Here is a 25,592-nt window from a genome sequence, read left to right as displayed (position 1 = left end):
GAGTGTGGAATAATTGAAAGGGAAACCAAAAGCTTGCAGCACCCGAGGGTGTTTAAGCGTGTTGCTGGGGTGCGTCGGCCACTTGATAGAAAAGAGTAATTATAGTGCAAAACAAGCCGTGCTGGCCTTCACTTTAGCACGTCCAGGCTCATTTGGATCTTTTTTTTAAATTTTATTATTAAAGTGCCCTTCTCTCTTTAGATTGGCCTCCACGCTGGCGACCTGACAGTGCGGCCCGTGGGCGTGCAGGCCCGCCCCTGGGCCGCTGTCACAGATGGGGTGGGGAGCCGAAGTGGGTCATGATGCTGCAGGCCCGCTGTTCAAACATGATGCGCGAGGTAAGTCGCGCTCCCTCGGAAGGCTTAGCGCCAACATTACGGCCTTAATTCCGCTTAGCGCTCTCTTGTCCTCCATTATGGCTGTTTTGTAACTTTGGAGAGAGAAAAAAAAAAAAAAAAAAAAGAAAGATGGAGAGCGTGATGATTTTGCGTGTGACGAGGCCTTGGGCGCGTGCTCGTGTTTGATGTATTTTTTATGTGCTTAGGCTACTGGTGAACCGTGGCGGGGGGAAGGGGGGGGGAAGGGAGGGAGGACGCCTGGAGCTGCTGCACTTGAATGGGGATGTTGTTGAAGGAGAAACGGGGGGGAGAGGGGGGGGTGAAGGGAGGCTTTTTCCGCCGCCAGCGACGACACGTCAGGGGGGACGAGAGCAGAGAGGAGAGAGACACTTGTTAAGTCTGTCTGATGTAGCCTCTTGATAGCACACACACACACACACACACACACACACACACACACACACACACACACACACACACACCTCCAAAAAAAGGCACACAAGCTCGACTCACTAAATCAAGCCGTTTTGAGAAGTCCAACAATACATTTTTCTTCTTAATGCAGTTGTTCGCAATGAATTCCTTGTCATGTCCCCTGGTGGACATATTTAGTTTGTACCTGTTCCCCCGACAAAATTTAAATACTATTGAGAAGGGATGTAAAAAAAAAACATCGATTGTCGAATTATTCACGATTCTTTGTAACGCTTCCTAATCGATTAAAAAAAAAAAAAAAAAAAAAAGTTTAAAACAATTAATTATATATATATAAAATATCGTGAATAATTCGACAATCGATGTTTTTTTTGACATCCCTTCTCAATAGTATTTAAATTTTGTTATATATATATATATATATATATATATATATATATATATATATATAATTGTTTTAAAAATAATTTAAAACAATTATTACCTGTTCCCCCGACAAAATTTAAATACTATTGAGAAGGGATGTCAAAAAAAAAACCCATCGATTGTCAAATTATTCACGATTCTTTGTAACGATTCCTAAACGATTAAAAAAAAAAAAAAAAAAAAAAGTTAAACAATTAATTATATATATATATATCTATATATACATATCATTGTTTTAAACTATTTTTAAAACAACTATATATATATATATATATATATATATATATATATATATATATATATATATATATATATATATATATATATATATATATATATATAGTTGTTTTAAAAATAGTTTAAAACAATGATATGTATATATAGATATATATATATATATATAATTAATTGTTTAACTTTTTTTTTTTATATATATATATAATTGTTTTCAACTATTTTGGATTTTTTTTTTTGGATTTTTCATCCGATTCAAACTGTTCCATACATATGTATGTATGTATGTATGTATGTATGGAACAGTTTGAATCGGATGAAAAATCAAAAAAAAAAAAAATCCAAAATAGTTGAAAACAATTATATATATATATATATATATATATATATATATACATATACATATATATATGTATATGTATATGTATATGTATATATATATATATATATATATATATATGTATATATATATATATATATAATTGTTCACGGGTACAAGCGGCCGAAATGAGTTTCCTCCGCCGAGTGGCGGGGCTCTCCCTTAGAGATAGGGTGAGAAGCTCTGTCATTCGGGGGGAGCTCAAAGTAAAGCCGCTGCTCCTCCACATCGAGAGGAGCCAGATGAGGTGGTTCGGGCATCTGGTCAGGATGCCACCCGAACGCCTCCTTAGGAAGGTGTTTCGGGCACGTCCGACCGGTAGGAGGCCACGGGGAAGACCCAGGACACGCTGGGAAGACTATCTCTCCCGGCTGTCCTGGGAACGCCTCGGGATCCCCCGGGAGGAGCTGGACGAAGTGGCTGGGGAGAGGGAAGTCTGGGCTTCCCTGCTTAAGCTGCTGCCCCCGCGACCCGACCTCGGATAAGCGGAAGAAGATGGATGGATGGATGGATGGATGGATATGTATGTGTATGTATGTATGTGTGTATATATATATATATATATATATATATATATATATATATATATGTATATATGTATATATGTATGTATATATATATATATATATGTATATATGTATATATATATATATATATATATGTATATATGTATATATATATATATATATATATATATATGTGTATGTGTGTGTATGTGTATATATATATATATATATATATATATATATATATATATATATATATATATATATATATATATATATATATATATATATATATATATATATATATGTGTGCACCAACCCAAAACAACTCTCTCCCCCCTTTTGTTCTGGGCATTGAACATGAAGACTATTCCTTCACTGTTCCGAGTGGCCATGAGAGTCTTGGCAGTGCCTGCCTCCAGTGCTCCAGTGGAGCGAGTTTTCAGCCATGGTGGCATCATACTACGCCCCCATCGTGCACAAATGACTGACAGACTCTTGGCTAATTTGGTCTTTTGCAAATGCAATGCAGCATAGGGCCCTGACATATAAAAAGTACAACTTTTTTGTTATGTTCACGTATATGTCATGTTTTTTCAATGTTAACACTTTTGTACAAATAAGTACATTTGCACTTTATTTTTCAATGTGTTTGTTCTGTAAAGGAATGAGTTAATGTTTAAAATGACTGGTTATTAGTGCTATTATAAAATGCAATGTCAGCACAATTTTCTTTCCTGCAATTTAAAATGCACTTGTTTTAATAAATAAATACAGCGTTTGAAAAGCATACACAATCTGTGTTAATATATTAGTCTGTGGTTAAAAGGACTTGAAAGGACTCGAAACTCAAAATGTAGGACTTAGGACTTGACTTGAGACTTTCCAGTCTTGACTTTGGACTTGACTCGGGGCTTGCCTGTCTTGACTCGGGACTTGACTCGGACTTGAGGGCAAAGACTTGAGACTTACTTGTGACTTGCAAAACAATGACTTGGTCCCACCTCTGGTATATATATGTATATATTTCTTGTATATTTCATGGAAATGTAGTAATTTAGGGAAAAGCAGAAATTTTTGGGAACATTTCAAAAAATTGAATGTTCCGAATGGTTGGTTTTGGAATTTTTCAAATCGGTTGAGAAATGTTGAAGTAGTAACATCTTTAATTGAGAAATGATATTAAGGAATTCCAGGAATTTCTGGAAAAGTGGGAATTTCTGGGAAAATTTAAAAACATTTAATGGTCTGAATGGTTGGTGTTGGAATTTTTCAAATCGGTTGAGAAATGTTGAAGTAGTAACATTTTTAATAGAAAATGGTATTGAGGAATTCCAGGAATTTTGGGAAAACCGGGAATTTTTCCAGTTCAAAAAACAACTTTTTTTTTGTTGTTGTCCTGATTAAGAGGAATGTTTTGACGGTGGAACGGTGAAGTGGGTTGAAAAATTTGGAAGAAGTAGTTGACAGAAAAAAGGTTAAAAAAAAAAAAGGTTAGAAAAACAGAGAATTCTGGAAATTCCTGGAATGGAAAAAATGTCCCGGGAAATCTGGGAATTTTTGAAATTTGTCAAGGCAAAGCCTGCGATTCCCGAATAGGCTGAACAGTTTGAAGTTGGAACGGTTTGAATCGGATGAACAACGTGGAAGGTAGAGCGTGCCAAAATCTGGAGAAGAAGAAGAAGAATAACAAATAGATGAATGTTGGTGCTTTGGAGCATTCACACAATAATAGCAGACATTATGGTGACTTTTTCTATGTCCTCATCAGAACAAGCGTCCTCTGCAGTGAACATTTGTATTTGTCTTCCTTACGTCAGTTGTAAAAAAGAAAACAAAAAAAAGCCCTGTTATGTGTAAAACAAATGTCCACTGCAGAGGACGTTGCCAGTCAGGAGAATATATTTGGGACTAGCCATAAACTTTAAGGGTTTCCTATATACTATAAGTACATTTCTTGAGTTCAGTCTGTTCCATAATTGTCCTCCACATATTGATATCAGTTCAAGTTAAAGTACCAGTGATTGTCACACACACACTAGGTGTGGTGAAATTATTCTCTGCATTTGACCCATCACTCTTGATCACCCCCTGGGAGGTGAGGGGAGCAGTGAGCAGCAGCGGTGGCCGCGCCCGGGAATCATTTTTGGTGATTTAACCCCCAATTCCAACCCTTGATATGCTCAGTGATTGTACATACACATGTTTCCAATGAGATGCTATTTTTCGCCCGAGTATCCACATTTTTGTTCAAGACAGAATACAAAATATGCAATCTGTTTAGCTCCTGCACCCCCCGCGACCCCAAAAGGGACAAGCGGTAGAAAATGGATAAATGGATGGATGTTTGGCATGGAACTTGTCATTCCCACATTTAAAGTATAGTTCTTCTTCCGAACAATAAACCTTCGTTCGGAAAGTCAAGAGAAATAAAAAGCTATTTATAAAGATTTCCCAGAATTCCATGTTTTCCGGGACATTTTTCCCATTCAAAATGAATTAGCCATTTTTCAAACTTCCACCATTTCCACATTTTTCAACCGATTCAAACCATTCCACCTTCAACATAATCCACTCACCCTGGAAATTCAAACTATAATTTTCCCAAGTTTAAAAGAATTCCAGGAATTCCCAGAATTCCCTGTTTTTCAAACCCTTTTTTCTGTCGACTACTCCATCCAACTTTTTCAACCCACTTCAACCGTTCCACTGTCAAAACATTCCTCTTAATCAGGACCCAAAAAAAAACTAAGTTGTTTTGTGAACATGGAAAAATTCCCGCTTTTCCCGAAATTCCTGGAATTCCTTAATACAATTTCTAAATTAAAAATGTTACTACTTCAACAATTCTCGACCGATTTGAAAAATTCCAACACCAACCATTAAATTCTTTAACATTTTCCAAAACATTTTTAAAAATTCCCGAATTTCCAAGAATTCCCAGTTTTCAGGCACATATTCCCATTCAAAATGAATTGTCCATTATTTTTAAACTTCCACAATTCCCACATTTTTTTCAACCTATTCAAACCATTCCACCTTCAACATATTCCACTCTGGAAATTCAAACTATAATTTTTCCAAGTTTAAAAAAATTCCAGGAATTCCCAGAACTCCCTGTTTTTCAAACCCTTTTTTCTGTCGATTACTCCTTCCAACTTTTTCAACCCACTTCAACCATTCCACTGTCAAAACATTCCTCTTAATCAGGACAAAAAAAACAACTAAGTTGTTTTATGAACATGGAAAAATTCCCGCTTTTCCCGAAATTCCTGGAATTCCTTAATACAATTTCTAAATTAAAAATGTTACTACTTCAACAATTCTCGACCGATTTGAAAAATTCCAACACCAACCATTCAATTCTTTAACATTTTCCAAAACATTTTTAAAAATTCCCGAATTTCCAAGAATTCCCAGTTTTCAGGCACATATTCCCATGCAAAATGAATTGTCCATTTTTTTTAAACTTCCACAATTCCCACATTTTTTTCAACCTATTCAAACCATTCCACCTTCAACGTATTCCACTCACCCTGGAAATTCAAACTATAATTTTTCCAAGTTTAAAAAAATTCCAGGAATTCTCAGAATTCCCTGTTTTTCAAACCCTTTTTTCTGTCGACTACTCCTTCCAAATTTTTCAACCCACTTCAACCGTTCCACTGTCAAAACATTCCTCTTAATCAGGACCCAAAAAAAAACCAAGTTGTTTTGTGAACATGGAAAAATTCCCGCTTTTCCCGCTTTTCCTGGAATTCCTTAATACAATTTCTAAATTAAAAATGTTACTACCTCAACAATTCTCGACCGATTTGAAAAATTCCAACACCAACCATTAAATTCTTTAACATTTTCCAAAACATTTTTCAAAATTCCCGAATTTCCAAGAATTCCCAGTTTTCAGGCACATATTCCCATTCAAAATGAATTGTCCATTTTTTTTAAACTTCCACAATTCTTCCACAACTCCTCCTACATTTTTCAACCCTTCTCAACCGTTCCACCGTCAAAACATTCTTCTTAATCAGGACAAAACACACAAAAAAATTTTGAACTGGAAAAATTCCCGGTTTTCTCCAAATTCCAGGAATTCCGTAATACCATTTCTCAATTCAACATGTTACTACTTCAACATTTCTCGACTGATTTGAAAAATTTTAACACCAGCCATTTCAACTCATTCAGAACATTAACATTTTCCAAAACAATTCCGCTTTTCCATTGAAATTAATGGGACATTCTTCAAAGTTCCACAATTCCCACGTTTCATCTGATTCAAACCGTTCCAACTCCAAAATTGCGTAGTCTACTTCAACAATTTTTTTTAAATTCCCAGATTTCTAAGAATTCCCAGTTTTCAGGGACATTTCCCCATTCAAAATGAATTGTCCATTTTTTAAACTTCCACAATTCCCACATTTTTCAACTTATTCAAACCATTCCACCTTCAACACATTCCACCATTCTGGAAATTCAACCTATTTCTTTTCCAAGCTCAAAATAATTCCGGTATTTTCCAGAATTCCTGGTTCTCCAAAGCCCTATTTCCACCCTTTTCTCTGGCAACTACTCCTCCCACATTTTTCAACCCTTTTCAACCATTCCACCGTCAAAACATTCCTCTTAATCAGGACAAAACACAAAGTTGTTTCTTGAACTGGAAAAATTCCCGGTTTTCTCCAAATTTCAGGAATTCCGTGATACCATTTCTCAATTCAACATGTTACTACTTCAACACTCCTTCCAACTTTTTCAACCCACTTCAACCGTTCCACTGTCAAAACATTCCTCTTAATCAGGACAAAAAAACCAAGTTGTTTTTTGGACGGGAAAAATTCCCGCTTTTACCGAAATTCCTGGAATTCCTTAATACAATTTCTAAATTAAAAATGTTACAACTTCAACAATTCTCGACCGATTTGAAAAATTCCAACACCAACCATTCAATTTTTTTTAACATTTTCCAAAACATTTTTAAAAATTCCCGAATTTCCAAGAATTCCCAGTTTTCAGGCACATATTCCCATTCAAAATGAATTGTCCATTTTTTTTTAAACTTCCACAATTCCCACATTTTTCAACCTATTCAAACCATTCCACCTTCAACGTATTTCACTCATCCTGGAAATTCAAACTATAATTTCCCCAAGTTAAAATAAATTGCAGGAATTCCCAGATATCCATGTTTTTCAAACCCTTTTTTCACCTTTTTTTCTGTTGACTACTCCTTCCACACTTTTCCACCAACTTCAACCGTTCCACTGTCAAAACATTCCTCTTAATCAGGACAACAACAAAAAAAAAAGTTTTTTGAACTGGAAAAATTCCCGGTTTTCCCGTAATTCCTGGAATTCCTTAATACAATTTCTAAATTAAAAATGTTACTACTTCAACAATTCTCGACCGATTTGAAAAATTCCAACACCAACCATTCAATTCTTTAACATTTTCCAAAACATTTTTAAAAATTCCTGAATTTCCAAGAATTCCCAGTTTTCAGGCACATATTCTCATGCAAAATGAATTGTCAATTTTTTTTAAAAACTTCCACAATTCCCACATTTTTCAACCTATTCAAACCATTCCACCTTCAACGTATTCCACTCATCCTGGAAATTCGAAATTTAATTTTTCCAAGTTAAAATAAATTGCAGGAATTCCCAGAATTCCCTGTTTTGCAAACCCTTTTTTCACCTTTTTTTCTGTTGACTACTCCTTCCACACTTTTCCACCAACTTCAACCGTTCCACTGTCAAAACATTCCTCTTAATCAGGACAACAACAAAAAAAAAAGTTTTTTGAACTGGAAAAATTCCCGGTTTTCCCGTAATTCCTGGAATTCCTTAATACAATTTCTAAATTAAAAATGTTACTACTTCAACAATTCTCGACCGATTTGAAAAATTCCAACACCAACCATTCAATTTTTTAACATTTTCCAAAACATTTTTAAAAATTCCCGAATTTCCAAGAATTCCCAGTTTTCAGGCACATATTCCCATTCAAAATGAATTGTCCATTTTTTTTTAAACTTCCACAATTCCAACATTTTTCAACCTATTCAAACCATTCCAACTTCAACGTATTCCACTCATCCTGGAAATTCAAACTATAATTTTTCCAAGTTAAAACAAATTGCAGGAATTCCCAGAATTCCCTGTTTTTCAAACCCTTTTTTCACCTTTTTTTTTCTGTTGACTACTCCTTCCACACTTTTCCACCAACTTCAACCGTTCCACCGTCAAAACATTCCTCTTAATCAGGACAAAAAAAACAAGTTGTTTTTTGGACGGGAAAAATTCCCGGTTTTCCGGAAATCCCTGGTATTCTTTAATACCATTTCTAAATTAAAAATGTTACTACTTCAACAATTCTCGACCGATTTTGAAAAATTCCAACACCAACCATTCAATTCTTTAACATTTTCCAAAACATTTTTAAAAATTCCCGAATTTCCAAGAATTCCCAGTTTTCAGGCACATATTCCCATTCAAAATGAATTGTCCATTTTTTTTTAAACTTCCACAATTCCCCCATTTTTCAACCTATTCAAACCATTCCACCTTCAACGTATTCCACTCATCCTGGAAATGCAAAATTTTATTTTTCCAAATTAAAATAAATTGCAGAAATTCCCAGAATTCCCTGTTTTTCACCTTTTTTTTCTGTTAACTACTCCTTCCACACTTATCCACCAACTTCAACCGTTCCACCATCAAAACATTCCTCTTAATCAGGACAAAAAAACAAGTTGTTTTTCGGAAATTCCTGGAATTCCTTAATACCATTTCCCATTTCTCAATTAAAAATGTTACTACTTCAACATTTCTCGACCGATTACGACATTACGTACAAAGTAAGAGATCATCCAGCGATAGATACAGTCGATAATTGGAAAACAGATTTATTGATTGAGATGCAAAACTGAGCTTCTTCTGTATTCTTCATATTTCCTGAAGACATGATTGAACCCAGCGCTCTCATGATGTGATTATGCAACTTATATTTTTTGCCACCATGACACATCATGTGTCTATTAATGTGGACAAACGGCCCGCGGCAACACACTGGACAGCGAGACTATTCCAACCAAAACTAAAAACCCTTTCGGTCTGCAACATTTTCATTTTCAATCTATGAATGTACAACTGTTTGTTTATTTTGTTGACTATTGACCGAAGAATAATTAAAAAACAAAAAAACAAAAAACAAAACATGACTTTTTCTGCAAATCTAAGTCTCAAACTTCTGCTTTCGCCATTAATACCTCCGCCTTCACCGGGAACTTATGTGATCGCTTGCATTAGTTAGCCAGCAACATAACTCAAAAAGCCCTGAGCAGATTTTAATGAAATTACTTAAGTCAAGTTAAGTAATTGAGTTTTTGCGTTATTTTACTTTACGAGGCTGGACTTCTCTGTGTGTGTATGTGACAAAGAGAGTGGATGACTGACAATAGGGTTCACTCTGTTTATTTAATTCTGCTATAGAACAAACACTCAGCTATCAGCTGCTGAGGCCGATGCAAAGAGTGAACCCTCTTGCAGCCTGTTTGATAACTATTCATATATTTATTAAATCATTTATGGTTATATTCGTCTGTCTGTTAGCTAGAAACTTAGCTCAAAAAGTTAGGGGCAGATTTTGATGACAATTTGGGAAATGGAATAGGAGTTAATAAGTGCATACTGTCTCCTGTGCGTTTTTTTAAAAGGCAGTTTTGGTCTTTTTAACGTCCCCCCCCCCCAAAAAAGTTACGCTATTAAATGGAGACAAGTCAAACATTAGTGCCAGGCGGAAAATGTCTGAAAATGGGCTTTCCGGGGCTGCTTGGACAATGATTGACAGCACGCAGCAGCTGACCAATCAGCAGTCAGATGCGAGATAAGAACGAGTTGGCCTCCACACGGCGATATAAATCACAAACAAGTAAGACAAAAAAAAACAAAAATCTTTGTTCCAGCGGAGATGGTTCAAATCCCAGCCAGAACATACGTGGTGAAGATTAAACTAAACCTAATGCAATGTTGAAAAGAACAAAAGTCAGACGTTATATGTTGTTAATTTTGTTGTTTCGTACATAAAATAGAATAGAAAGTACTTTATTGATCCCCTGGGGGAAATTCAGCACCACAGTTCGCTCACAATAAACACTTAGGTATATTTTACATGTGAATAATATAAATACAGTCTATTATACAGCATTATTTATAGTTATTAAACAATTTGTTTCCCATTAATTTACTGGAGCTCCAAAACATGTATCTGCATGATCCCGTCAAGCCACGTCTGAAATGTCATCTGTTGGAATAATTGTTTGTAAGTTATCACAAAAGAAACGTTGTATTATGAATGCTGTCTTTCGAGGCCTAACAAGAGGAAGAATGCTCGTGAAACGCCACTGTGATTTCAACACGGACAGATGGCAGGATCTGCTCAACTTCCAGAGGAACTCTCTTTGAAGTGTTAAACGAACTCTCTCTGAAGTATTTCACAAACTCTCTTCCAACTGTTTGGTGACCGAGGTCAACGCTGTTTACGACCCGCTGCCCTCTTGAAGTCACTGTGGTCAGGAGACGGGAGGGGTTATCCATTGTCCTCCAACACCTGCCCCAGCTGGATCCGGGAAGAGCCCAAGCCCGAGAAATCCTCTTCTTGGACTTCAAAGCGACCGAAAACAATGACTGATTTACATACTCCCCATTCCTGCTGTGACATGTGTTGGTGCGTGAACATTGAACATCTGAATAAAGGAGGTGACGAAAACCTTCTTCGTCAGAGCGTGGTGCAGGACTGTACAGAGAGTGCAGTGGCCATGTCTCTCCTCAATATTGAGTCTAAATTGAATTCTGTCTCTGTTTGATTCCTTGCCTTTTGTCTTGTTTAATAGATGTCCTCAGTGTTTGAACGTGACATCATCCATACTTGCCAATCATAAATGGCAAAGGCAGCATGTTAGGCTCGCAGAATAACACAACATCGAGTTAGCGTAACTCAACTTTTTGGTTAAATAAATCGACGCAAAAGTCGGGTTGAAAAAAATTAACCCAAAATGTTGAGTTTCTCAAATAAAGGGTTGGTCCATTTTAACCCAATAGTTGGGTTAAAATTGGGTTATTTTGTAACCCAACATTTTTTTTTTAGTGTGTCGATATTTTGATTTGAGAATCGATATCAGATCATAAAGATATTCAGTATCGATCCGTACATCGGACCAGTATATAAGCAAATACACACTGTAATGTTTATTTTTTTTTGTTCTTTTATTATTTTCCTGCCCTCCCAACTAGAGTGAGTCAGATGATGGGAAGTGGAGGAAGAGGAAGAAAAACAACACAGCGTCGGAGGAGGAGGAGGAGGAAAAACGTCAAAGGCGCAGCGTCCTGCCTCTCCACCCACCAGCGAAGCCACATTAAGGTAAGATGTATTCTTTTTTTCTTTTTTTTTTAATGCTGTATGCAAATGAGTGTGGAATATCCGTCAAGTGACAACAAATAGGAAAGCGCGGGAGGTTGAGTTGCTTTTACCGAGGAGGGAAGCGACGAGACGCGCACAGATGGGGTGAGTGTTGCATAAGAGAGACGCCTTTTGCCGCATCCATTCGCCTTTGGTCGACATTGGAAAAAAAAAAAAAAAAGGAACGCAAACGTTGTATTTTGCGGCGATATGCAGCCCGCCGGCGCCATTATTCGTCGTTTTAACGCGCTCTTTTGCCGCCATCTGGAACCTCTCTTAAACACCCGGAGCATCCGCCCCGCCTCGACGCTGTTGTGGTATTATCTTCTTTTTCCTCCTAGTTTATTAATTAAATTGTTGTATATATTGGTGTTTTATGCTGAGATACGAGAATACAGACCGGAAGTGGAATTTTATATATATTTTATGCTGAGATGTGAAAATACAGACCGGAAGTGGAATTGTATATATTGGTGTTTTTGTGCTGAGATGCGAGAATACAGACCGGAAGTGGAATTGTATATATTGGTGTTTTATGCTGAGATACGAGAATACAGACCGGAAGTGGAATTGTATATATTGGTGTTTTTATCCGGAGATGTGAAAATACAGACCGGAAATGGAATTGTATTTATTGGTGTTTAATGCTGAGATGTGAAAATACAGACCGGAAGTGGAATTGTATATATTGGTGTTTTACGCTGAGATGCGAGAATACAGACCGGAAGTGGAATTGTATATATTAGTGTTTTTGTGCTGGGATGCGATAATACAGACCGGAAGTGGAATTGTATTTATTGGTGTTTTTGTGCTGAGATGCGAGAATACAGACCGGAAGTGGAATTGTATATATTGGTGTTTTTGTGCTGAGATACGAGAATACAGACCGGAAGTGGAATTGTTTGTATTGGTGTTTTTGTGCTGAGATGCGAGGATACAGACCGGAAGTGGAATTGTATATATTGGTGTTTTATTCTGAGATCGAGAATACAGACCGGAAGTGGAATTGAATATATTGGTGTTTTTGTGCTGATATACGAGCATACAGACCGGAAGTGGAATTGTATTTATTGGTGTTTTTGTGCTGAGATGCGAGAATACAGACCGGAAGTGGAATTGTATATATTGGTGTTTTATGTTGAGATGCGAGAATACAGACCGGAAGTGGAATTGTATATATTGGTGTTTTTGTGCTGAGATGCGAGAATACGGACCGGAAGTGGAATTGTATATATTGGTGTTTTTGTGCTAAGATGCGAGAATACGGACCGGAAGTGGAATTGTATATATTGGTGTTTTTGTGCTGAGATGCGAGAATACAGAGTGGAAGTGGAATTGTATGTATTGGTGTTTTTGTGCTGAGATGCGAGGATACAGACCGGAAGTGGAATTGTATATATTGGTGTTTTTGTGCTAAGATGTGAGAATACAGATCGGAAGTGGAATTGTATATATATTGGTGTTTTGTCCTGAGATGCGAGAATACAGAGTGGAAGTGGAATTGTATATATTGGTGTTTTTATGCTGAGATGCGAGAATACAGACCCGAAGTGGAATTGTATATATTGGTGTTTTTATGCTGAGATGCGAGAATACAGACCGGAAGTGGAATTGTATATATTGGTGTTTTATAATGAGATGCGAGAATACAGACCGGAAGTGGAATTGTACAGTATGTATTGGTGTTTTGTGCTGAGATACGGGAATACAGACCGGAAGTGGAATTGTATATATTGGTGTTTTATGCTGAGATGCGAGAATACAGACCGGAAGTGGAATTGTATATATTGGTGATTTTGTGCTGAGATGCGAGGATACAGACCGGAAGTGGAATTGTATATATTGGTGTTTTATGCTGAGATGCGAGAATACAGACCGGAAGTGGAATTGTATATATTGGTGTTTTATGCTGAGATGCGAGAATACAGACCGGAAGTGGAATTGTATATATTGGTGTTTTGTCCTGAGATGCGAGAATACAGAGTGGAAGTGGAATTGTATATATTGGTGTTTTTATGCTGAGATGCGAGAATACAGACCCGAAGTGGAATTGTATATATTGGTGTTTTTATGCTGAGATGCGAGAATACAGACCGGAAGTGGAATTGTATATATTGGTGTTTTATAATGAGATGCGAGAATACAGACCGGAAGTGGAATTGTACAGTATATATTGGTGTTTTGTTCTGAGATACGGGAATACAGACCGGAAGTGGAATTGTATATATTGGTGTTTTATGCTGAGATGCGAGAATACAGACCGAAAGTGGAATTGTATATATTGGTGATTTTGTGCTGAGATGCGAGGATACAGACCGGAAGTGGAATTGTATATATTGGTGTTTTATGCTGAGATGCGAGAATACAGACCGGAAGTGGAATTGTATATATTGGTGTTTTCTGCAGAGATGCGATAATACAGACCGGAAGTGGAATTGTATATATTGGTGTTTTTATCCGGAGATGTGAAAATACAGACCGGAAATGGAATTGTATTTATTGGTGTTTTATGCTGAGATGTGAAAATACAGACCGGAAGTGGAATTGTATATATTGGTGTTTTACGCTGAGATGCGAGAATACAGACCGCAAGTGGAATTGTATATATTGGTGTTTTTGTGCTGGGATGCGATAATACAGACCGGAAGTGGAATTGTATTTATTGGTGTTTTTGTGCTGAGATGCGAGAATACAGACCGGAAGTGGAATTGTATATATTGGTGTTTTTGTGCTGAGATGCGAGAATACGGACCGGAAGTGGAATTGTATATATTGGTGTTTTTGTGCTAAGATGCGAGAATACAGACCGGAAGTGGAATTGTATATATTGGTGTTTTTGTGCTGAGATGCGAGAATACAGACCGGAAGTGGAATTGTATATATTGGTGTTTTATGCTAAGATGCGAGAATACAGACCGGAAGTGGAATTGTATATGTTGGTGTTTTATGCTAAGATGCGAGAATACAGACCGGAAGTGGAATTGTATATATTGGTGTTTTTGTGCTGAGATGCGAGAATACAGACCGGAAGTGGAATTGTATATATTGGTGTTTTCTGCAGAGATGCGATAATACAGACCGGAAGTGGAATTGTATATATTGGTGTTTTTGTGCTGAGATACGAGAATACAGACCGGAAGTGGAATTGTATATATTGGTGGTTTTGTGCTGGGATGCGATAATACAGACCGGAAGTGGAATTGTATATATTGGTGTTTTTGTGCTGAGATACGAGAATACAGACCGGAAGTGGAATTGTATATATTGGTGTTTTTGCGCTGAGATGCGAGAATATGGACCGGAAGTGGAATTGCATATATTGGTGTTTTATGCTGAGATGCGAGAATACAGACCGGAAGTGGAATTGTATATATTGGTGTTTTATGCTGAGATGTGAGAATACAGACCGGAAGTGGAATTGTATTTATTGGTGTTTTTGTGCTGAGATGCGAGAATACAGACCGGAAGTGGAATTGTATATATTGGTGTTTTATGTTGAGATGCGAGAATACAGACCGGAAGTGGAATTGTATATATTGGTGTTTTTGTGCTGAGATGCGAGAATACGGACCGGAAGTGGAATTGTATATATTGGTGTTTTTGTGCTAAGATGCGAGAATACGGACCGGAAGTGGAATTGTATATATTGGTGTTTTTGTGCTAAGATGCGAGAATACAGACCGGAAGTGGAATTGTATATATTGGTGTTTTTGTGCTGAGATGCGAGAATACAGACCGGAAGTGGAATTGTATATATTGGTGTTTTATGCTAAGATGCGAGAATATAGACCGAAAGTGGAATTGTATATGTTGGTGTTTTATGCTAAGATGCGAGAGTACAGACCGGAAGTGGAATTGTATATATTGGTGTTTTATGCTAAGATGCGAGAGTACAGACCGGAAGTGGAATTGAATATATTGGTGTTTTTGTGCTGAGATGTGAGAATACAGACCGGAAGTGGAATTGTACATATTGGTGTTTTATGCTGAGATGCGAGAATACAGACCGGAAGTGGAATTGTATATATGGGTGTTTTTGTGCTGAGATGCGATGATACAGACCGGAAGTGGAATTGTATATTTTGGTGTTTTTGTGCTGAGATGCGAGAATACTGACTAGAAGTGGAATTGTATATATTGGTGTTTTTGTGCTGAGATACGAGAATACAGATCGGAAGTGGAATTGTATATATATTGGTGTTTTATGCTGAGATGCGAGAATACAGACCGGAAGTGGAATTGTACATATTGGTGTTTTATGCTGAGATGCGAGAATACAGACCGGAAGTGGAATTGTATATATTGGTGTTTTATGTTGAGATGCGAGAATACAGACCGGAAGTGGAATTGTATATATTGGTGTTTTTGTGCTGAGATGCGAGAATACGGACCGGAAGTGGAATTGTATATATTGGTGTTTTTGTGCTAAGATGCGAGAATACAGAACGGAAGTGGAATTGTATATATTGGTGTTTTTGTGCTGAGATGCGATAATACAGACCGGAAGTGGAATTGTATATATTGGTGTTTTATGCTAAGATGCGAGAGTACAGACCGGAAGTGGAATTGTATATATTGGTGTTTTATGCTAAGATGCGAGAATACAGACCGGAAGTGGAATTGTATATATTGGTGTTTTATGCTAAGATGCGAGAGTACAGACCGGAAGTGGAATTGAATATATTGGTGTTTTTGTGCTGAGATGCGAGAATACAGACCGGAAGTGGAATTGAATATATTGGTGTTTTTGTGCTGAGATGTGAGAATACAGACCGGAAGTGGAATTGTACATATTGGTGTTTTATGCTGAGATGCGAGAATACAGACCGGAAGTGGAATTGTATATACCGGTATTGGTGTTTTATGTTGAGATGCGAGAATACAGACCAGAAGTGGAATTGTATATATTGGTGTTTTTGTGCTGAGATGCGAGAATACGGACCGGAAGTGGAATTGTATATATTGGTGTTTTTGTGCTGAGATACGAGAATACAGACCGGAAGTGGAATTGTATATATTGGTGTTTTTGTGCTGAGATGCGAGGATACAGACCGGAAGTGGAATTGTATATATTGGTGTTTTTGTGCTGAGATACGAGAATACAGACCGGAAGTGGAATTGTATATATTGGTGTTTTTGTGCTGAGATGCGAGAATACAGACCGGAAGTGGAAGCGGGGGAGTTATGGAGGGGGAGTTGTTGGTCTGACAGCAGCCCCAAGTCAGCATTAGAGACATTTCCATTTTAAGTGGACATGAAATATGTGATGCTAATGGGAGATGAGTGCAGCACAGAAGCCTGTAGTTATTAGAAACGAGGGATTAAAAAACAACAACACATTTATGAGCCAGGAGGAGTCTGTGTGGAAGAAAGACCTCATCGCAACAGACATTGCGTTCCACAAGCCGCTTATGGCGTTATTTTATTAACGAACGTACTCAGGAGTGACTTTCACGCTGACATTGCTGGAAATATTATTGTCCGATCATGTCACTGAGATATCGACCTGAACGGTGCAAGTTTACATTCAGTAGTGGTCTCCAAATTACGGCCCAAGGGCCGGATCCGGGACGTCCCAAATTAAAATGAAAATAAATAATAATTTTAATATGTAAAATATATATATATATATATATATATATATATATATATATATATATATATATATATATATATATATATATATATATATATATATATATATATTTACAAGCTGTAGAAAATGGATGGATGGATATTTATACGATATATATTATTTTATTGCATATATTATTATAATATATATGTATATGTATATGTGTGTATATATGTACAGTACAGGCCAAAAGTTTGGACACACCTTCTCATTTCAATGTGTTTTCTTTATTTTCAAGACTATTTACATTGTAGATTGTCACTGAAGGCATCAAAACTATGACACCTGTGAAGTGAAAACCATTTCAAGTGTCCACCTCTTGAAGCTCATGGAGAGAATGCCAAGAGTGTGCGAAAAAGTAATCCAAGCAAAGGGTGGCTATTTTGAAGAAACTAGAATATAAAACATGTTTTCAGTTATTTCACCTTTTTACATACCTCCACATGTGTTCATTCATAGTTTTGATGCCTACAGTGACAATCTGCAATACTCATAAAAATAAAGAAAGCGCATATATATATATATATATATATATATATATATATATATATATATATATATATATATGTATGTATGTATGTATGTATGTATGGATGTATATATATGTATGTATGTATGGATGTATATATATGTATGTATGTATGGATGTATATATATGTATGGATGTATATATATGTATGTATATATGTATGGATGTATATATATGTATGTATGTGTATATATATGTATGTATGTATGTGTATATATATGTATGTATGTATGTATATATATATGTATATATATGTATGTATATATATGTATGTATATATATATGTACATATGTGTATATATATATATATATATATATATATATTGTGTCTATTTATTTATATGTGTGTGTGTATATATATGTAGAAAAGTGTATACATGTGTGTGCATATATGTGTATGTATGTATGTATATATGTATTTATGTATATATGTGTGTATATACTGTATGTGTGTGTGTATATATATATATATATATATATATATATATATATATATATATATATATATATATATATATATATATATATAGGCATAGTTAAAATTTGCTTAAGAAAAGAGCCTAATATTTGAACACAAATGCATTTGTGTGAAAAGAAGTCAAGCGCTCTTAAACTACATTTGACGTTTTATTTTGAAAGTTAAGCCCGACACATACAATGTTTAAGTTATAACAATGGATATAGATATATTTTAACTGTCATTCAAGTGTAAGAAGGATTCAAGCACTCTTAAATGACATTTTTGAAGCTGTATTTTAAAGGTTTAAAAGTTATAACAACATATATATTATAGACGGATAAATATATATTTTAACTGTCATACAAGTGTGAGGAGTCAAGCATTCTTAAAGTCATTTAAAATTGTATTTTGAATCGTGATAGATATATTCTTAACTGTCATGCAAGTTTAAGGAATCAAGCACTCTTAATGTCATTTAAAGTTTTATTTTGAAAAGTGATATATTCTTAACTGTCATACAAGTGTGAGGAATCAAGCATTCTTAAAGTGATTTAAAGTTTTATTTTGAAAAGTGATAGATATATTCTTAACTGTCATACAAGTGTGAGGAATCAAGCACTCTTAATGTCATTTAAAGTTTTATTTTGAAAAGTGATAGATATATTCTTAACTGTCATACAAGTGTGAGGAATCAAGCACTCTTAATGTCATTTAAAGTTTTATTTTGAAAAGTGATAGATATATTCTTAACTGTCATACAAGTGTGAGGAATCAAGCACTCTTAATGTCATTTAAAGTTTTATTTTGAAAAGTGATAGATATATTCTTAACTGTCATACAAGTGTAAGAAATCAAGCACTCTTAGTCATTTAAAGTTTTATTTTGAAAAGTGATAGATTCTTAACTGTCATACAAGTGTGAGGAATCAAGCATTCTTAAAGTCATTTAAGTTTTATTTTGAAAAGTGATAGATAGATTCCTAACTGTAATACAAGAGTAAGGAATCAAGCACTCCTAATGTCATTTAAAGTTTTATTTTGAAAAGTGATAGATTCTTAACTGTCATACAAGTGTGGGGAATCAAGCACTCTTAATGTCATTTAAAGTTTTATTTTGAAAAGTGATAGATATATTCTTAACTGTCATACAAGTGTGAGGAATCAAGCACTCTGAATGTCATTTAAAGTTTTATTTTGAAAAGTGATACATTCTTAACTGTCATACAAGTGTGAGGAATCAAGCATTCTTAAAGTGATTTAAAGTTTTATTTTGAAAAGTGATAGATTCTTAACTGTCATACAAGTGTGAGGAATCAAGCACTCTTAAGTCATTTAAAGTTTTATTTTGAAAAGTGATAGATATATTCTTAACTGTCATACAAGTGTAAGAAATCAAGAACTCTTAGTCATTTAAAGTTTTATTTTGAAACATGATAGATGTATTCTTAACTGTCATACAAGTGTGAGGAATCAAGCACTCTTAATGTCATTTAAAGTTTTATTTTGAAAAGCGATAGATTCTTAACTGTCACACAAGTGTGAGGAATCAAGCATTCTTAAAGTCATTTAAGTTTTATTTTGAAAAGTGATAGATAGATTCCTAACTGTAATACAAGAGTAAGGAATCAAGCACTCCTAATGTCATTTAAAGTTTTATTTTGAAAAGTGATAGATTCTTAACTGTCATACAAGTGTGAGGAATCAAGCACTCTTAATGTCATTTAAAGTTTTATTTTGAAACATGATAGATGTATTCTTAACTGTCATACAAGTGTGAGGAATCAAGCACTCTTAATGTCATTTAAAGTTTTATTTTGAAAAGTGATATATATATTCTTAACTGTCACACAAGTGTGAGGAATCAAGCATTCTTAAAGTCATTTAAGTTTTATTTTGAAAAGTGATAGATAGATTCCTAACTGTAATACAAGAGTAAGGAATCAAGCACTCCTAATGTCATTTAAAGTTTTATTTTGAAAAGTGATATATTCTTAACTGTTATACAATTGTGGGGAATCAAGCACTCTTAATGTCATTTAAAGTTTTATTTTGAAAAGTGATATATATATTCTTAACTGCCATACAAGTGTGAAGAATCAAGCACTCTTAATATAATTTCAAATTTTATTTTGAAAATAATTATATAGATTCATAACTGTCATACAAGAGTAAGGAATCAAATACTCCTAATGTCATTTAAAGTTTTATTTTGAAAAGTGATATATTCTTAACTGTCATACAAGTGTGAGGAATCAAGCATTCTTAAAGTCATTTAAAGTTTTATTTTGAAAAGTGATAGATAGATTCCTAACTGTAATACAAGAGTAAGGAATCAAGCACTCCTAATGTCATTTAAAGTTTTATTTTGAAAAGTGATATATTCTTAACTGTCATACAATCCAATCCAATACAAGTGTGAGGAATCAAGCATTCTTAAAGTGATTTAAAGTTTTATTTTGAAAAGTGATAGATTCTTAACTGTCATACAAGTGTGAGGAATCAAGCACTCTTAATGTCATTTAAAGTTTTATTTTGAAAAGTGATAGATATATTCTTAACTGTCATACAAGTGTAAGAAATCAAGCACTCTTAGTCATTTAAAGTTTTATTTTGAAAAGCGATAGATTCTTAACTGTCACACAAGTGTGAGGAATCAAGCATTCTTAAAGTCATTTAAGTTTTATTTTGAAAAGTGATAGATAGATTCCTAACTGTAATACAAGAGTAAGGAATCAAGCACACTTAATGTCATTTAAAGTTTTATTTTGAAAAGTGATATATTCTTAACTGTCATACAAGTGTGGGGAATCAAGCACTCTTAATGTCATTTAAAGTTTTATTTTGAAAAGTGATGTATAGATTCTTAACTACCATACAAGTGTGAAGAATCAAGCACTCTTAATATAATTTAAAGTTTTATTTTGAAAATAATTATATAGATTCATAACTGTCATACAAGAGTAAGGAATCAAGCACTCTTAGTCATTTAAAGTTTTATTTTGAAAAGTGATAGATTCTTAACTGTCACACAAGTGTGAGGAATCAAGCATTCTTAAAGTCATTTAAGTTTTATTTTGAAAAGTGATAGATAGATTCCTAACTGTAATACAAGAGTAAGGAATCAAGCACTCCTAATGTCATTTAAAGTTTTATTTTGAAAAGTGATGAATTCTTAACTGTCATACAAGTGTGGGGAATCAAGCACTCTTAATGTCATTTAAAGTTTTATTTTGAAAAGTGATGTATAGATTCTTAACTGCCATACAAGTGTGAAGAATCAAGCACTCTTAATATAATTTAAAGTTTTATTTTGAAAATAATTATATAGATTCTTAACTGTCATACAAGAGTAAGGAATCAAGCACTCTTAGTCATTTAAAGTTTTATTTTGAAAAGTGATAGATTCTTAACTGTCACACAAGTGTGAGGAATCAAGCATTCTTAAAGTCATTTAAGTTTTATTTTGAAAAGTGATAGATAGATTCCTAACTGTAATACAAGAGTAAGGAATCAAGCACTCCTAATGTCATTTAAAGTTTTATTTTGAAAAGTGATAAATTCTTAACTGTCATACAAGTGTGGGGAATCAAGCACTCTTAATGTCATTTAAAGTTTTATTTTGAAAAGTGATATATATATTCTTAACTGCCATACAAGTGTGAGGAATCAAGCACTCTTAATGTCATTTAAAGTTTTATTTTGAAAAGCGATAGATTCTTAACTGTCACAAGTGTGAGGAATCAAGCATTCTTAAAGTCATTTAAGTTTTATTTTGAAAAGCAATAGATTCTTAACTGTCACACAAGTGTGAGGAATCAAGCATTCTTAAAGTCATTTAAGTTTTATTTTGAAAAGTGATAGATATATTCTTAACTGCCATACAAGTGTGAAGAATCAAGCACTCTTAATATAATTTCAAATTTTATTTTGAAAATAATTATATAGATTCATAACTGTCATACAAGAGTAAGGAATCAAGCACCCCTAATGTCATTTGAAGTTTTATTTTGAAAATAATTATATAGATTCTTAACTGTCATACAAGAGTAAGGAATCAAGCACTCCTCATGTCGTTTTAAGTTTTATTTTGAAAATAATTATATAGATTCTTAACTGTCATACAAGAGTAAGGAATCAAGCACTCCTAATGTCGTTTTAAGTTTTATTTTGAAAATAATTATATAGATTCTTAACTGTCATACAAGAGTAAGGAATCAAGCACTCCTCATGTCGTTTTAAGTTTTATTTTGAAAATAATTATATAGATTCTTAACTGTCATACAAGAGTAAGGAATCAAGCACTCCTAATGTCGTTTTAAGTTTTATTTTGAAAATAATTATATAGATTCTTAACTGTCATACAAGAGTAAGGAATCAAGCACTCCTCATGTCGTTTTAAGTTTTATTTTGAAAATAATTATATAGATTCTTAACTGTCATACAAGAGTAAGGAATCAAGCACTCCTAATGTCGTTTTAAGTTTTATTTTGAAAATAATTATATAGATTCTTAACTGTCATACAAGAGTAAGGAATCAAGCACTCCTAATGTCATTTGAAGTTTTATTTTGAAAATAATTATATAGATTCTTAACGGTCATACAAGAGTAAGGAATCAAGCACTCCTCATGTCGTTTTAAGTTTTATTTTGAAAATAATTATATAGATTCTTAACTGTCATACAAGAGTAAGGAATCAAGCACTCCTACTGTCGTTTTAAGTTTTATTTTGAAAATAATTATATAGATTCTTAACTGTCATACAAGAGTAAGGAATCAAGCACTCCTAATGTCGTTTTAAGTTTTATTTTGAAAATAATTATATAGATTCTTAACTGTCATACAAGAGTAAGGAATCAAGCACTCCTAATGTCGTTTGAAGTTTTATTTTGAAAAGTGATAGATATATTCTTAACTGTCATACAAGTGTAAGGAATCAAGCACTCCTAATTTCATTGAAAATTTTATTTTGAAAAGTGAAAGATATATTCTTAACTGTCATACAAGTGTGAGGAATCAAGCATTCTTAAAGTCATTTAAGTTTTATTTTGAAAAGTGATAGATAGATTCCTAACTGTAATACAAGAGTAAGGAATCAAGCACTCCTAATGTCATTTAAAGTTTTATTTTGAAAAGTGATAGATTCTTAATTGTCATACAAGTGTAAGGAATCAAGCACTCTTAATGTCATTTAAAGTTTTATTTTGAAAAGTGATAGATATATTCTTAACTGCCATACAAGTGTGAAGAATCAAGCACTCTTAATATAATTTAAAATTTTATTTTGAAAATAATTATATAGATTCTTAACTGTCATACAAGAGTAAGGAATCAAGCACTCCTAATGTCGTTTTAAGTTTTATTTTGAAAATAATTATATAGATTCTTAACTGTCATACAAGAGTAAGGAATCAAGCACTCCTAATGTCGTTTTAAGTTTTATTTTGAAAATAATTATATAGATTCTTAACTGTCATACAAGAGTAAGGAATCAAGCACTCCTCATGTCGTTTTAAGTTTTATTTTGAAAATAATTATATAGATTCTTAACTGTCATACAAGAGTAAGGAATCAAGCACTCCTAATGTCGTTTTAAGTTTTATTTTGAAAAGTGTTGTATCATCAGTAATATATTGATATGTTCCTTGTGTTATTCCAGTGAGAACCAGTCCAGGCCAGGGATGCTTCATCAGGACCAACATCTGGCCTACAGAGGTCAAGGCAACAACAATCGCTCCTCCTCGTTGCCAAACAGGAAGTACGACCAGGATGGCAACTTTAACTTCCTGTCCGACAAAGACGACTTCACAGGGACGGGCGATGACAATCAGAACCGCCAGCGTCCTTGCAAACTGGGTCCTCTCGGCCCCGACCCGACCCACTCGTCCTCCCACAGAAACTCCGGCGTCCTGTCGCCTCGCTCCCGCATGCCCTGCTGGAGCACGCTGGACCCCCTGCCGGAAATCGAACACGGGGACGACGAGTACGGCCGCGTGCCTCCCGATGGGGCGGAGGAAAGGAGGCTGGAGGAGGAGGAGGAGGGGCAGCATCGGGAGAAAATGGAGCTTCCGAGGAAGAGAAGCAGCATCCCGAGCAGGCATGAGATGGAGGAGATGATGAGGCTTGAGAAAGACGAGGACTGGGGGGACAGCGAGTCTGAATCGGACTCTGGCGGGAGCATGTCCTCCCTCACCATGGAGACCAGGGGCGACTGGATGTCCTCAGGAGGTTGGGACCGCATGGGAGTCGGGGAGCCCAGACCGAGCCACCAGGACTTCGACTCCAGCAGGGGCGGCTCCAGAGAAGCCTCCGCAGCCGCCGCGCGACGACGAAGCCTGGGCCGCAAGTCCATGTCCATGTCCGGGAGCAACCTGGAAGACCTCCTGGAGGAAGGGGCGGAGGATCCGCGCCGCCGGTCCACCGACTCGGACGTCGGCGAGGACCCCGAGCTCATGGACGCCGTGTGGACGCTGCGGGACCGCGAGAGGTTCAAGGCGCAGGAGATGGAGAAACACCAGGTGCAGCTGACCATGTACCGCCGCCTGGCGCTGATCCGCTGGGTCCGCACCCTGCAGGGCCGCGTCCAGGAGCAGCAGAACCGCCTGCAGTCCAGCTTCGACGTCATCCTCACCAACAGGAAGGAGCTGCTGCGCATGGGCGCCGCCGTGATCAACGCCGCGCCCGCCGCTGCTGTGGGACAATCATAGGACCGACAAAACATTCCTGTCCACTAGGCGGCGCTATAACCCTTAGACGTAAGACCCCTCTATAGCCAATCAGAAGACTTGAACGCAGCGTCAATCATGGAACTACAGAACCAACGTCCACTGCAGTGGACATCTGTCTTTTGCTTTTTTTTTTCCAAAATGTACAACTAACAAAAAATAGACCAAAAAAAAAAAAGCAACGTCCACTGCAGTGGACATTTGTCTTTTGCATAAGAGTGCTTTTTTTTTCAAAATGTACACCTGTAACAAAAAATAGACCAAAAAACCAACGTCCACAGCAGTGGACGTTTGTCTTTTGGTTTTTTTCAAAATGTACAACTGTAACAAAAAATAGACCTAAACACCAACGTCCACTGCAGTGGACATTTGTCTTTTGCGTAAGATTGCTTTTTAAAAAAATGTACAACTGTAACAAAAAATATACCAACAAACCAACGTCCACTGCAGTGGACATTTGTTTTTTGCA

General features: G+C 35.5%; 1 protein-coding gene across 2 annotated transcripts; it reads left to right on the top strand.

Moving 5' to 3' along the window:
- The first annotated feature begins 201 nt into the window (after positions 1 to 201).
- LOC133621202 (uncharacterized) lies at positions 202 to 25,264 on the top strand. 2 transcript variants are annotated; one of them, XM_072915636.1, is made up of 3 exons: positions 202 to 338; positions 11,612 to 11,738; positions 24,058 to 25,264. In XM_072915636.1, exon 3 carries the CDS (start codon positions 24,080 to 24,082, stop codon positions 25,103 to 25,105), a length of 1,026 nt encoding a protein of 341 aa, XP_072771737.1. In that variant the 5' UTR covers positions 202 to 338; positions 11,612 to 11,738; positions 24,058 to 24,079; the 3' UTR covers positions 25,106 to 25,264. The 2 variants fall into 2 exon arrangements, with proteins under 2 accessions (XP_072771737.1, XP_061839145.1); XM_061983161.2 differs by lacking the exons at positions 202 to 338; positions 11,612 to 11,738 and adding an exon at positions 11,835 to 11,882.
- The last annotated feature ends 328 nt before the right edge of the window (positions 25,265 to 25,592 follow it).

The sequence above is a fragment of the Nerophis lumbriciformis genome, linkage group LG21, assembly GCF_033978685.3.
Source record: "Nerophis lumbriciformis linkage group LG21, RoL_Nlum_v2.1, whole genome shotgun sequence".
NCBI lineage: Eukaryota > Metazoa > Chordata > Actinopteri > Syngnathiformes > Syngnathidae > Nerophis > Nerophis lumbriciformis.
The sequence above is the reverse complement of the archived record's forward strand: the minus strand, read 5'-3'. Positions and strand labels throughout refer to the sequence as shown.